Here is a 15,244-nt window from a genome sequence, read left to right on the forward strand (position 1 = left end):
TCCCCTCTGCCTCTCGCCCGCTGGGACCTTCTCCTGCAGCACATTGGGGTCACTTACGTCTTCTCCTGGACGTGAGGACCCACGTCATGCCCTCTGTGTCCCTTGCTGTTGGCCACGAGCCTGCTTCTCCTGCCTGCCTGTTCTGTGTCTGCATTTTCCCTTTTTGTGAAAATGGGTTCTTTTTCTTGAACACAGAAAAAGTTTGATTGAGAATCAGATTCCTACTGGCCAGACGGGGTCTTCATGGGAGACGTACCTCAAGGTGTGGGGACATTCCATAGGGAGAATATATAAATTCATCAATTCTTCTAGGGTTTTTCTTATTTTAATTTTTAATTAGTTTTTAGTGGATTCTGTGTGATTTGTGGACACACTTCTAAGAACATAATGATATTCGCTTTTTGTTTCGGGAGGCTTGTTCTTTTATCGCCCTTGTCTTGGTTATCAAGTGTGGGAGCTCTCTCATACCACAGAGCAAGGCTGCGGTACAAATCTCTGATAAACAACAGAACTGGATGAAATATGAATTACACATAATTAACACATAGTGACACTTGATAAATTATGCATTGATTCCCATGGCTTCCTCAATGCCCTGGTTTGCAATTCCTTTCCTCTGCCTATCAGTGACCCTGAATCCAGGATTTACCTCACAGGGAAGTGGGAATGGCAGACCGAAAAGAACGTCGGGAGATGTTGAACAACAAGCAATGGAAATGCCAAGGAAAAATACCAAAGACGATGACAGGATGTATTACTTCACATAACGTCACATTGGACAAACTAACACTGACTTGTTCTGTGGCCAAGAGGGCCGTTCCACGGTGCTCGCATCCTTAGAGTGGCCTCCCTGCTTGGCTCCTGCAGCCTGAGCCCTTGGTGTCTGCCTCAGAGCTAAATGTTCCCTCTGCATGGAGCCAGAGCAGAAAAGGGGGCAAAGGAAGGAAGGAAGGAAGGAAGGAAGGAAGGAAGGAAAGAAGGGAGAGAGAGAAAGAAAGAAAGAAAGAAAAAAGAAAAAGAATTAAACTTGGCGCGTCTGGCACCAGAAGTCCTTTTTCTCTTCACTTACGATTTTCCTGCTCTTCTCAGCTTCAGTTTTCACTTCAAATAAACATCATCTATATTTTCCTCATCTCTTAGAGGATTGGGGTTGCATTTTCCTTTGCTCACCCCCTGCTGAGCAACCTCCATCATGGGATGTTCAGCCATTCAGAGATGCCGACTAGGCGGACATCACATTCCACCTGGAAGAAAGTCAGTCACACAGATGCACGACTCTGTCACGTCGGAGCACATCTGACACTGCGTGCAAAGGCTCTCCATGGGCACTGGAAAGAAGACATCCCAAGCTTGGCTGAGAACATTCCAGAGCAACAGTGGTTCCAGTTTTATATGGCACCGACCCCTCTGAACTTTTTGAAATCAATTTTCAAGTTTATTCAATGTTGAAAAGTTACTAAGTGGAGCAAAAAAAAAAAAAAAGTATTTTCTACTCTAAGGATCTAACAAAAAAGTAACAAAGAAATATTTAAAAACACAACTTTATGCTTTCAATTGTATTTATTTGAAAGGCAGAGAGTCACATACTCAAAATGAGGCTCTCCCACCTGCCAGTTCGTACCCCAGAGGCATACAACATTCAGGACTGGACCAGGCTAGGGTCAGGAAAGCCAACTTGGGTAGCAGGAACCTGGATACTTGAATCATCATGTCCTGCCCCCAGAGCGCACATGAACAGGAAGCTGGAATCTAGAGGAGAGCTGGAACATGGACCCAGGGCATCCCAACAGATATCTCCCAATGCCAAATTCCAACTCCCCAGTCCTAATGCCTTTATTATCAGGTGTAAATCTCGCTGCCAGCTGGTCTGCTCCTTTCGTTACACTCTCCCCTTCCTTCCACAGGGGCTTTTATGGAAAAGATGGCACCTGTGTGCACTGCAGCTCCACTTGCAGAACCTGTGAAGGAAATGATACCAACTGCCAGTCCTGTAAAGCAGGTTTTGTCCTGTACAAAGGAGAGTGCCAAGAAACCTGCCCTGAGAGGCACGTGGTGGTGGAGGGTGTGTGCAGGCAGTGCCCGGAGGGGTGTTACGACTGCATTCATGAGGAAACGTGCAAAGGTACTTGGAGGCATGCCAAGGGGAAGTGTGGCCCTGGCCACTCATGGGAAGAGAGAGTATGCAACAAAATCTTGGGCAACCTGTCTCCCCACCCTAACTGAGGATGCTAAGGGTGACGCACAGCCTATCCATCATGGATTCTGCAAGCCAAAGCAAGCAAGAGCCCCTCCTCCCTACACGTGTGCACACTCAGAGTGTGGCAGGCTTTATGCAAGGTACTAGTGACAAAAAGACCCAAGAATGCTCCCAACCCTTTTGGGCACAGACTCAGAGGAGACAACAAAACACACAGATGGCTAGAAGCTTGTTGAGCTGATGTTGTCCAGCCAAAGGATTTTTTGGGGGAGACCTGAGGTGTTCCCCAAGATTCCTCCCCAAAATAAGAAAATAAGCACAAATCAAATAAACCCACAATGCATTCATTTTTCATTCTGATTAACCATCTACTTATTGATCCACCCTACAAGTAACCCTTCCTTCTGTCACTCAAAACAATTTTTCAGTATCTGTTTATGCTTTCTTGGTTTTTCAAACAATACCACCAACTCCTCAGCCATACAATCTACTAGAATGTGCAACTTTGCACACCTCCAGGAATCTGGTATATCATCTGGCAAACCCAGGACAACCCAGTCAAGTAGCCACGGGTGGCTTGCTCCTCCCAGGGCAGGGCTTGCTGGACATCAAGGCTGGGTCCTAGCATAGAAGAGATGAGGCAACTCTATGCCCAGAGCAGATGAACCAGAGCAGCCAGGGATGGGCTGGACCACTGCTCAAGAAATGCACTCCTCTCTTCCATCCCATTGGAGATAACTTGCCACCTCTGCTTCCCCCCCAGAGTGCATGTTTGGCTTCTTCCTGCACAATGATGCATGCTATCCAAACTGTCCCGGGGGCTTCTATGAGGACTCACGCCGGTGTGTCCGCTGTCATGAAGATTGCCAGGAGTGCTACGGCCCTAACGCTGATGACTGTGAGATCTGTGCAGGTTATTACATGTACCTCTATGATGGCCAGTGTTTGGAAGAGTGTCCAGCAGGAACATACTATGAGAGAGGCACCAAAGATTGCCAAGGTAAAACCTTCAGGGGTGTGTGACCAAGTGTGGCATTTCACAAGTCCATTTCTCAGGCTGAATGAACTCTGGTCTTTGCATGGTTTCTTCATTCTCCCACTCAAGAAAAATTTGCTCTGTTAAGTTATTTAAAATATATATTATTTACCTATCTATTTGAGAGGCTGAGCATCAGAGACAGAAAAACCAACAGAGTTGGAAAGGTCTTCCATTCCCCGGGTCACTCCCCAGATGCCTGCAACATCCAGGATGGGTCAGGCTAAATACAGAACTCTCTTTCTGGGTGTCCTTCATGGGTATCAGAGACTTAAGATCATGAGCCGTCATCATGAGCTGTCCCAGGCTCATTGGTAGAAAGCTGGGTGCTAGGTGGGATAGGCCAGCGTCTGAACTGGCACTCCGACATAGGACACAGGAATTCCAAGTGATAGTTTAGCTTCTGTGCCACAATACCAGCTCTGTTGAATTTTCAAAGTGAATCACTCATAAGGGTCTATTCTGTCACCTTTTTTAGTAACAAATCATGTGGCCCCTCCTCACAGCAGTAGCTAGGAACTGTGCTAATAAAAAGAATTCTCATGGGAAGAGTTACCACAGAGATGACGAGGAGCCTTCATGAGTTACCCAAAATGGAAAACTTTCCTTACACTTTTTAGCCATTATACGTGTGTACCATAAGCAAGTGATGGCCATGGAGGAATTTCTCTGTGGTTTTTATCTCTTCCCCCATTGTTTGCTCCCCCAGCTCCATTCCGCCCCTTCCTCCCCTTCTCTGAGTCCCTTGCCCTCGCCTCCGCTCATCACCTCAATCCCTACCTGTTCAAGAAAGAATCTGTTCAAGCCAGCGTTTGGCACAGACATTCAGCCACTGAAAGTGATGCCAGCCCCCCATATCAGAGTGTGGGTTGTCCTAGCTGCTCAGACTCAGATCCAGCTTCCTGCTCATGCACTTGGGAAAGCAGCAGGTGTCCCAAGTACTTGGACCAATGCAGCCAATGTGGGGGACCCAACAGAACTTATGGCTTCTGGCTTCGGTTTGGCTCAGACCTGGCTGTTGCAGCCACTGGGGAATAAACCACTGGATAAAAGATTCCCTCTCTCTCTCTCTCTCTCTCTCTGTGTGTGTGTGTGTGTGTGTGTGTGTGTGTGTGTGTAGTATTTAACTATCTTGCAAAGAATGCAAAGAAAGAAGGAATCTGCTATTATTTACACCTCTCTATCTCTGAGCTAGGCATGGATTTTTATTTTAGCTTTTTGGTTTTTGGTTTCTTATTATTTATCAGGAAATAGAATAGTGAAACAAGTTGTTCATTGCTAAAGAAATTCTCAAACACCTGAGAGAAGAGTTCCAGGCAGAGGGACTTTCCCAGAGCCACAGGATCCACTCAACTCAACAGGCGGTGGTTGTTGAGCCCCTTACGTTGGCACCCAGCACGCGCCAGACAGACATGCAGAGGCATTCACCCTAAAAATGATGAGGTCCTGAGAGTGATTCCGTGAGGCAGGGGAACCCTTGGGTCACCCAGGTCCTAGAAAATATGTGGAAAGTGCAGTGGAGAAAGAGGTGAGCCGCAGTCCTGATGGCTTCCTGTTCGAGCCTCGTGACCTGGCTGTGCCTTTCCATGTGTTTTACATGAAGCATTAGTCAACACTTGTGTCCATGAACTCTACATCTACACATTCAGAAAACAGAAATTGTGCCTTCCTTCCCCCCATGATTCCCTAACCAATACAGCATGAGCACCAATTACAGAGCGCTTGTGTTGTCTGAGCCACTCCAGGTACTCTAGGTAGAGAGGATTTGAGGCATATGCAGGATGTGGGTGGGTTACGTGCAGACACTGTAACACCTCATGTAGGCGACTGGAGTCCCCATGGGGTTTGGGATTCTGAGGCAGGTGGCTTCCTGGGCTCTATTCCCTGTTCACGTCTAGGGATAACTATGCCAGCAGGTGATCACACCTCCTATGATTTGCTTGTTATTGCAGTTCGGGTAATTATAGGGAGCTGTCCTAACATTTCTGAGGCAGCTGTTGCACAAAGAAGCTCTCTGAGTATAGCAGAGATATTGAAATAGCTATTTTATCCCTGCTTTGGGTAAGAGTAGCCCACCCCAATGCCCAAAGGCTGTATGTGTCTCAGAGCCCCACTGCCTTGGCTCTGACCCTAGACATACCCAGAAGACACGTGGAGGGAAGATGGACACTCGTTCCAGGGGTCAGGGTGGGGTGGTGTCCAGGCCCCCTGTCAGTCTCTGTTCACCCCCACAGACTGCCACAAGTCCTGCCTGACCTGCTCCTCAGCTGGCACCTGCACAACCTGCCCAGAAGGCCTGCAGATGAACAGACATGGTAACTGTGTGGTTCACAAAGAGTGCGCTGCCAACGAGTACTGGGATGAGGAGACTCGTGAGTGCAAGACGTGCCACACCAAGTGCTACCGCTGCACAGGGCCCACCGAGGACCAATGCCACAGCTGCCCGAGGGAAAGCCTTCTGCTCAGTGAGTGGCCTGCGCCTCAAGGAGAGCGTCCTCCTCCCGTCCCCTGTGCAGCCACCTTGCACAAGGACTGGCCCACGCAGACTTCTTTCTGTTTAATGTCTTGTTTTGTGAGTGGGGAAATGGTCAAACCCAAAGAAAAAAATGCAAGAGTGAAAACAACACAAAAGAATAGCATACATAGGGCCTTTACCCATTTCACACACTGCTGCATCATTTCATGCTCCTCTCCTCTCGCTGTGAAAATGTGCATTGTTTGCACTGATCTTTTTTTCTGAACCGTTGGAAGATAATTTTCATACATCGTGTTCTCCTGCGCACAAATATTTTAGTACATATTGCCTAAGAATAAAGATTTGCTCTTCTGTAACCACAGGACAATGCCAACTCTGGAAATGTTCACGTATTTTGATGTACTGGCTGTATGAAAAGTTCATTCCACTTTAGAAAAAGATTTGAACTAGAGTCAGGCATCGCATTTGGTTTCCAACGTCTTCCTTGCTTCTTTAATCTGGAGCATTGCCTTGGACTTACTCCCTGAGTGTATTTATGCTTTAAGAATAATCTTTCCTCCCAGATTGGTGTGAAGTGTTTCCAAGAGCAGGTGGAAAGCATTGGTTCATTTTTAACCAGGACACTTACTAGGTGAGCTCATGTCCTCTGAGAATCATTTATGTTGGTGTGTAATATCCACTAGCCTCTGCTTGGTGCATCAATGTGGATCATCTGATCAATTTCTTTACTATATGATTACTGTTGGTTCCCTTATAACTAAAAAAGTCACGTGGGGATATACTCAGCTGCTAACCAAAATTTCCCTAAGTTAGTATCTGCTGATCGACACATTTTCATCCCAGTATGGCCAGTCCACTCTGACCTCTACTTCCTCTGCACACCAAGTTTTATGGTCATTTCTCTTTCTTAGATCTGAGCTATATCATTAGCCCATGGTGACCTGGCCTCTCTTCCTGCACACTCCCCCTCCTCCCACATGGTGACCCAGTGGAAAGAAAGTAGCAGCAATATGGGAATCCTACAGCATGCTCCTTGTCACACACTCTTCTCCTACCTTCACAGACACAACTTGTGTGAAGGACTGTCCGGAGGGCTACTTCGCCGATGAGGACAGCCACCAATGCATCCCCTGCCACAGCTCTTGCAGGACATGTGAAGGAAGGCACAGCACGCAGTGCCGCTCCTGCCGACCGGGCTGGCTGCAGCTGGGAAAGGAGTGCCTACTCGAGTGCCGGGAAGGGTAAGGGGCCAAACGCATTGCACCACCAGATTGCACAGCCATCCCAATATCAGCCCATTACACAGGTGGGCAAAGCAAGACTCAAAGCACATAGCACCAGGGTGAAGCTGCACAGAGAGGGAAAATGATGAGCCATTTGGCAGTGATGGAAGAGCAGGAGGACAAGTAGAGGGGCCTCTAAGATGATGCAGAGTCCAGTGGTCAGACTGGCCATCACCCAGGGGCAACCTCACCTGTGAGTCCTAAGAACTCGGCAAACACAACTCAGAAGCAAAGCGCCCTTCCTGCATCCCTCAGGGTGGTCCAGGGTCACTCACAGAGGTCCTCATTCCGCTTTTAGATTTGTTCTGCTGCAGATGGGATACGCGAGGGTAAGCAGTGTGGGAGCGACGCTGATTTCCCAAATGAGGATGATTCCACTAACATCTCCATTGACACCACTGAATCCTCAACTCGTCATGCTCCCCGCCGTAAAACCACAGGGCAGGTTTAGTTACCATAAAAAGCCTAGACTTACTTGGTGCAGCATCCCAACAGCATCTCACAGGTGAAGATCCTGTTACGCCTCCGTTTGTCAGAAGGTCTAGTTACTGACTTATCTAGAAGAGGGTGAAGATTTGACTGGGCCATGCTTGTTTCTCCTGGGCATCCCCAGCAAAGAGGAGGGTCAGTTGCAGGCCTGTTGCTCACTCCTCCTTCCCAAAGAGTAACCAGAAAACTAGTTGTTGTTGCTGTTGTTTCCAGACATGAATCAAAATGCCTTGTAACATTGGGCCTTCTCCAAATGCCTTCTCTGAAACCAGCACATCTCTTTCCCTCAGTTCCAGAGCAATCACTGCTTGTTTCTCCATTTCTGTACTAAACAGTCCTACATTTTTACTTACTTCATTCATTCACTCTGTGACTCAGCGCACATTTAATGAAGAGAACCCAGTATGTATAAAAAAGACTGGTAAAGCAGGGGTGGGCATCTGAGCTAGTGGTTATGACACCATCAGCTAAGGCACCCACATCACCTATTGAAGTGCCTAGGTTTGACACCCAGCTTCATTCTGCCTCCAGCTTCCTTGTCATGCAGACCCTGGGAGGCACTGGGGGTGATTATTCAACCAGTTGGCTCCCTGCCACCCACTTAGGAAACCTGGGTTAAGTTCACAACACTGGTCTTGGCAGGCATTTGGGAGGTAACTTAGCAAATGGAACTCAAACTCAATCCCTCTCTCTCTCTCTCCCTCTCTCTCTCTCTCTCTCCCTCTCACACACACACACACACACGTCTTGTATCTCAAATAAATAAATCATTTCATTTAAAATGTAAGGGATTGGCATTGTAGTGCAGGAAGTGAACTCTCAGTTTATGATTCTGGCATCTTTTATCAGAGTGCTGGTTTAGATCCTAGCTGCTCCACTTCCAAGCCAGCTCCCTGCCAATGTGTCTGGGAAGAAGTCGTGAATGGCGGTCCAAATACTGGGGTCCATGGCACCTGTGTGGGACATCTGGGTGGAGTTCCTGATTCTTGGCCTCAGCTTTGCCCGGAATTGGCCTTTGTGGTTGTTTGGGGAACACTCCAGGGGAGAGAAGACTTCCCTGTACGTAACTCTTTCTCCTATTTCTCTGCCTTTCAAACAAATGAATCTTAAAAAAAATAAATAAATAAAAGCTGGGAAAGATGAAGTCTTTGACTTTCAAGAACTTACTCTCATGTCTCTCCCAAGAGAATTAAAAGTCCTGTTCTTGCAGTACCTCTCTGATTCCCACATGTTACTGCAACACGCTACACAGAGAGCAGCTTTCAAAACCCTCAGCCGCACAGTCCACTGAAGAGAGGGTCCCGTCAGCCTGAGGCGGGAGCCAGGTTACCTGCCTGATTCACTCTAACATGTGACTGCATCCCACGGAAATAATCAATATGTAATCTCAAGCCCAAAAGGGTGTGTGTGGGGGGGGTGTGTGGCAGCAATAATGCTGCCACCTGAATAGAATAAAGGCCATGGAAATAAGAATGCCATTCATCCAGGGTGTGTGGATGTTTGGAGGGCTTTTAAGGAGGTTTAAACGGATGATCATTGTTTAGTGGAATCAATGTTCCACCCGCGTTGCATAAGCCTGTGATGGTCCATTTCTTTCCTGTGTGTTTAATTCTCTGTGCCCGGTTTCAACACACATAACTTTGGGGTGTTTACCCTCAGAGGAGATTCTTTCAGGCCAAAGTTACAATGGGAGCTTAGGTACAAGGTAAGGGTAAGGGCCAAGTATTTTCGTAAATGTTAATCCACGCAAATGATGAGGAAGTAAATACAATGCCTAAGTCAGTGATTAAAAAATTAAAACAGAACCATTGGATTCTTCCGTATAATAATAACGAAGTTAATGAGTTAAGTACTGAGGGTAAAGTCACCCAGTTAATAAGTTAACCCTGTCTTATTAACCATGCTTTTTCTACTACACCCGAGTCGGCAACAAACCTTACTAAATTGACCTTCCTGCTCACTGGTTTCACATGAAACCAAGAATTTCAAATGTTCTCCAGCCCCACACCACCATCAACAACAACAAAAGAATTGCATCAGTGCTGAACATACAAGTATGCAAACTTTTTTCTTGTGATTAATCCCAAGGCAGAAAAACAACAAAAAATATTTTCATAACATTTACATTGAATTAATTACTAAAAGTAATCTAGAAACTATTTTCAATCTGTGGGTGTCATTTTACATAAGGAATGTCAACATCTGTGGATTTTGGAGGTTCTGGAGCTAGTCCACCATCTAGCAATAATCTTCCCCTCCTTGCTTTCAGATACTACGGAGACAAAGCCACAGGCCAGTGTGAGAGGTGCAACAAAAACTGCAGGACATGCCGGGGCCCGCAGCCCACAGACTGCCTGTCTTGCGATAAGTTTTTCTATCTGCTCCGTTCCAAAGGAGAGTGTCAACGCACTTGCCCTAGACATTACTACGGAGAGCAAACCACACAGACCTGTGAAAGGTGCCACCCAACGTGTGATACGTGCAAAGGTGAGAACGGCTGTGTCAATGGACAAATCAAGAACGTTTCCATCTTGCTTTGCCCCCCGCCCCGCTCCCTTCCCCGCCCCCATCTTTGGGATTTTCTCAACTTTGTGCTCAAGCATTAGTGGCTGCTGTTTGCTCGTAGCTTCAGCATCCTCCTCCTAGTGGGTGTTGCTCCCACCACATCCTGCTGCCCCTCACACATCTTCCCACTTTCTACAAAAGCCACATTACCGGCATCATCTCCGGGAAGTGTTTACCCATTTCATCTTCTCTACCCGTTGAATTTCACAGCAGAGAAAATGTCTGGCTCATATTCTCCCGAATCCACTCCTGGATAACTCGTTGGTGGTTACAGAGATACTTAAAATCAGTTGGGATTTTAAGTTGTGATGGCCCCGTGTTTTAACTTGCGTTTTAAGTCGTGCATGTTCCCAGGACTCTTTTCTTGCCGCCCTCCCAACCCACCCACCCCCAGCTAAGCCAAACCTCAGGGTGTGTCAGTTCTCCCTGCTAAGCATCGCTCTAGTTAGATCTCTTTCTCCTCCAGCATCCTTTTCCTCCTCAGATCTCCCACCACATGTTTTGCAGTAGCTGTCAATCACTCCTCTCCCATCCTGAACACAAATGGCATGTGAGTATTCTAGAATTCACATGTGTTCATTTACTCTGTAACCTGCCCTGAGAAGGTGATTGTTCTCCATATTTAAGAAATAAATGCTCCTGTAACAATTAAATGGTTAAAATGTTCTAGAAAAACACGAGAAACTGATAGGCATGTTCTTGTAATTTTCAAAATTATTTTGGTTATCCCTAGTTCTTTTCTCTGAAATTTTTAAAACATCCGTTTGAAAGATAGAAAGACGTTCAGAGAGGGAAAGAGAGAAATCTACCATCGCCGGGTTCATGCCCCACATGGTACCAACAGGCTGAACCAGGCCAAAGCCAAGGGCCAAGAATTCAGTCTTGATCTCCTAAACGCATTTCAGGAGTCGAGCTACTCAGGGTCTGTGGCAGGATCCTAGCAGGGAGCAGGCATGTGGAGCAGATCCGGGAATCAATCCCAATCACTCCGCTCAGAGTGCCCTTATCCCAAGCAGCATCTCCACTGCTGTATCAGACACCTGCCTCCTTCATCTTTATTTTATGTAAATTTTATGATCAGGAAATTCTCCTATAAATATCCTTTGACTACTGATTCGTGTTATATTGAATTTGTTTTCTAGGAAAAACCATCTTTGTGATACCAAGTCATCATATTTAAGAATATGTTACATCTCTCCATTCTATATGGTACAAGTGATTAAAACCTTTCCCCAGTCAGTCACGTTAATGTATGTCTTACTTTTTCTTTTATGCATTCTACAACCACTTAGAAATTTCTGAGAACCGTTGCGTCGCCACCAAGTACGTCAAACATCATGCCTCCGTCTTTTCTTTCCTCTTCCTGAAAAACAGTGCTGTGAAACTCTCCGAGTAGAGGCACCGTCCTTGCCATCCCATAAATGTTCTTCCTCATTCTTGATTCTAAAATACTCCATGTTAGCATAGAACCTTTTTACATTTTTAAAAGATCCATTTGTTTCTTCAAAAGACCAGGAGAGAGAGAGAGAGAGAGAATCTTCAATTTTCTGCTTCACCACAGCCAGGACTGGGTTGGGCTGAAACTGGGAGCCTGGAACTCATGTGGGTCTCCCACATGGCTACCCAGCACCCTGTCAGTTGAGTCATTCACGGCTCTCCATTAACTGGAAGCTGTATCAGTAATTGTGCAACCGAAACGTTGGTGTGACAGCAGCTCACACCGTGCCTCAACTCAGTGTGCTGCCACACCAGTCCCACATTGACATTTTCATTAAACATGTCCATCTCTTCTGCTAAGTGTGAGAACCTCAAGGGAAAAGGTTACTCTACATTCATTTTGTCGTGTCTGCTGTTCCTAAACAAGCATGCAACATGGAGCCAAGTGCTCATGGGTGTTAGCTGAAGGAGGGAATGAATGCTTACAAGCAAACAAGTTCTATCAGATTGCCATAAGTTAAATTATGTTGGATTATGATCTTCCATCTGCTGCTTTACTCCCCGAGGGGCCACAACAGCAGAAGCTAAACTATTGCGAAAAGCCAGGAGCTTTTTCCTGGTTTCCCATGTGGGTACAGGGTACCAAGGCTTTGGGCCATCCTCTACTGCTTTCCTAGGCCACAAGCAGGGAGCTGGATGGGAAGTGGAGCAGCAAAGATATGAACCAGTGCCCATACGGGATCCTGGCACATGCAAGATGAGGGCTTTAGTCACAAGGCTAGCATTCCGGGCTCTAGCCTCCATTTTTATCAATATTCCTTGGAGTATCGGTCTTAAATTCAATATAAATGGAAGATTTCCGTTTTCATTCTTTACTCCCTCTGTCTGTTCCTTTTGTCACTGCATCATCTGGTCTAGAAATTAATTCAATTCCCGCCTCCATCCTGAAACAGTCCAGGGCAGCAGTCCCATTATTCCTAGGGGTCACACTGATGAGGACACCCCCATCAGCAGTGCAGTCAGCAGCTCCCAAAAGTTTCTTGTCAGAAGGTGAACCCTGTGGAGGCAGACTCACCCTAACTGCTGCTTTCAACTCCATGCCTGAATTTGGGGCCTGACTCACATGAATTACTTTTGGTTCCTGTAAGAGCAGAAGAATTAAACTCATGCTCAATTGCCTGCTTCTATCCTGGAGTAGGACAGGTGGGAGACAGGAACCTTATTACCATTATGCATTTATATTCCCTTTCTGATCCAAGGACACTGCATCTTGTGTTTTAGCCCATTTATCTTTTTGTATCTATTTTACTATTTCAGCATGCTTGGAACAAATGCAGCCGATAAAATCTGAACTCACACTGCTTCTAAGAAGAGTATGCCCTAAATTATCGCCCAGTTCCTTCCTGTTGGTCTGAATGCCAGGAGTTGTGTTTCAGACCATTGACTGAGGCATACACTTGAGATTTTTGGATGAAACATACGAAAGCCAGTCTAGCAAAGCCTCCTTCTCACTTGTTTCATTTTCTTTCCAAAATGACTCTTCTTGGAGCAGTGCACTGGCCCCGTAGAAAGACCAAGGACTCATGACAAGAAGAGAGATTGTTTGTTTTCCCACCTGGGAAAAGACCTTCAGTCACCTTTGCTGTCAGAGTACTGAGCTGACTTCCTGAGCACTGTTGATGAGATTTAAAAATAACTTCTCATGTGGTGCCAACATACATTTAGGTAGCAAATACACTCCATCTCCAAATTGAAAGTGACATCTATTATCGCTTATGTCTCGATGTCCAAATACCCGTCTCTTGCCCTGATTCTCCTGACAATTTTTTCCTGTACTTTCTATTTTGATGAATAGCTTTGCTCCCAACTCAGTGGTCCAAGACAATAACCCGAGAATTTTCCTCTGCTCCACCCTCTCAAACCCCACATTCAATTTGTCTCTGCATACAACAAAAAAAGCTTCTTAAATATCTTCTAGCTTCATCTTCCATTGCTTGAGCTTCTGTCTCTTGTCCCTGCCAGTATTGTTTTCTCATTGCTGAGTTTATTTGCCAATTCAACCCATCTTCCTGTCGCCAGTGAGAGCCAGCCGTGACCCCTTAGTCCTCCATCACACTCATTGTGATCATTGTACACAACAGGCACCATCGTGAATTCACTCTGCGGCAAACAGCTCTTCACTGATTTCAGGGCACGCAATTAACCCAATCCATTGTGGGATGCCTTGTACATTCAGTGTCTTCTCTCCCCACCTCTTCTCCCTTTCCCCAACTCAGGCATTGTTAATTATAGAGAAAGTAAATCAGCATTGCCCTATCGCCCTCTCTGGACAATATTTTCCACAGGCTGCTTCTGCTGAGTGCCTCTTTCTAATCCACTACAGTCAGCGTTCCTTTAGGATGCCTTTCCTAGCACTTACATGCTCTGTTCCCTTAGAACCCCATGCATTCCTTCATCCGCTGTTTATTTAACAACTATCTGACCCGACGTATAGTCCAGATATTGTCCTCATGTCAAGGTCCCTGAAACCCAAGTTAGTTTAATGTGCTATAATTGTAACTTAGATATATACTACTATTGTCTAACAGAAAATCAAGCACAAGCTATTCATGCAACTTAAAATTGTGCAGAAGTCACATTAAGAAGTAAACAACTATAATTAATTTGAATAATACATTTTATTTGCTATGCCCAAAATTTTACCACTTCAATATGTAATCAACATAAAAATTGAGATACTGTATATTCTCTCCTTGCTTTGTCTTTAAAATCCAATATTTATTTTCCATATGATGTACAGCTCAAGTCAGGCCAAATAGATTTCAAGGGTTCAATAACCACGTGGGGCTAGTAGCTACTGCCCTGGTCAGTATATGATAATCTAGAGCCATAGTTTGAAATGATATTTTAGTATTAATTATCTCCTTCGGATGAATTCTTGGGTTAAAGCTTATGTAAACTGATCAGGGCAGAGAATATCCAACTGTAGCAATAGATGGGGCTTAGAGTCACAATTAATACCCTGCTGCTTATCTCCTCATCATTTCCAGGCAGCCCCTAAATCTATTAACAGAAAGATCCTGCCACATGGCGGTTCCCACTGTTGGACAACTGACTTCACTATGAAATGTAGCCTTCCAGACAGACTGTACCCTGTAATCATTAATATTTTTTTCCTTTCCAGTGACACATATGGTTGCCACTCTAAAACTTGTAGCCAGAATAAGAAAACAAATTAGAGAATACATGTATTGGGTGGTGGGTTAGAAGTGGTGGCAAGAAACATTGCCATTGGTCATCCACAATTGGCTCAACCCATGGAAGAAAATGACGTTCCAAGCAAAGTTTTTAATATGTGATCTCTGAAATAAAAAAAGACACGTATGTTTGCTGTTCCAAATGTCTAACCAGAATGAGATAACAAATGAGAGAACACGTGAACTGAGTGCAGATGGAACTGTTGCGAAGTGGCATTGTCATTGGCCATGCGCTGGTAAATATCAGTTTTCTATAAGGTTCTTGGGGAGAGTTGATTTTTATCTGTGAAACCACCCTCACTGTTATGGTACCTGCATACCAGTGAGGGTTGCCAAATAAAATAATAAACTTTGATAGGCTAAATTCTGAAAACCCTAATTCCTACTACCAGGTAACCATAATTAAGGTAGCTAATGCCTCTTAACAGGAGTCCATTAAAGCAGGACCAAACCAGCCTTTGAAGATCTTTGTGGCATTTGGAGAAATTCTGAGATCACAGTGCA

General features: G+C 45.5%; 1 protein-coding gene across 1 annotated transcript in view; it reads left to right on the forward strand.

The window, feature by feature from the left end:
• Positions 1-15,244, forward strand: part of PCSK5 (proprotein convertase subtilisin/kexin type 5) — a 327,170-nt gene that overhangs the window by 307,913 nt on the left and 4,013 nt on the right. Inside the window, exons 31-35 of the mRNA XM_004591776.2 lie at positions 1,905-2,122; positions 2,961-3,197; positions 5,468-5,698; positions 6,773-6,950; positions 9,751-9,968. Of these exons, the coding sequence (XP_004591833.2) occupies positions 1,905-2,122; positions 2,961-3,197; positions 5,468-5,698; positions 6,773-6,950; positions 9,751-9,968 (1,082 nt within the window). The remainder of the gene's footprint in view (positions 1-1,904; positions 2,123-2,960; positions 3,198-5,467; positions 5,699-6,772; positions 6,951-9,750; positions 9,969-15,244) is intronic.

The sequence above is a fragment of the Ochotona princeps genome, chromosome 31 (assembly GCF_030435755.1).
Source record: "Ochotona princeps isolate mOchPri1 chromosome 31, mOchPri1.hap1, whole genome shotgun sequence".
NCBI classification, from domain to species: Eukaryota; Metazoa; Chordata; class Mammalia; order Lagomorpha; family Ochotonidae; genus Ochotona; species Ochotona princeps.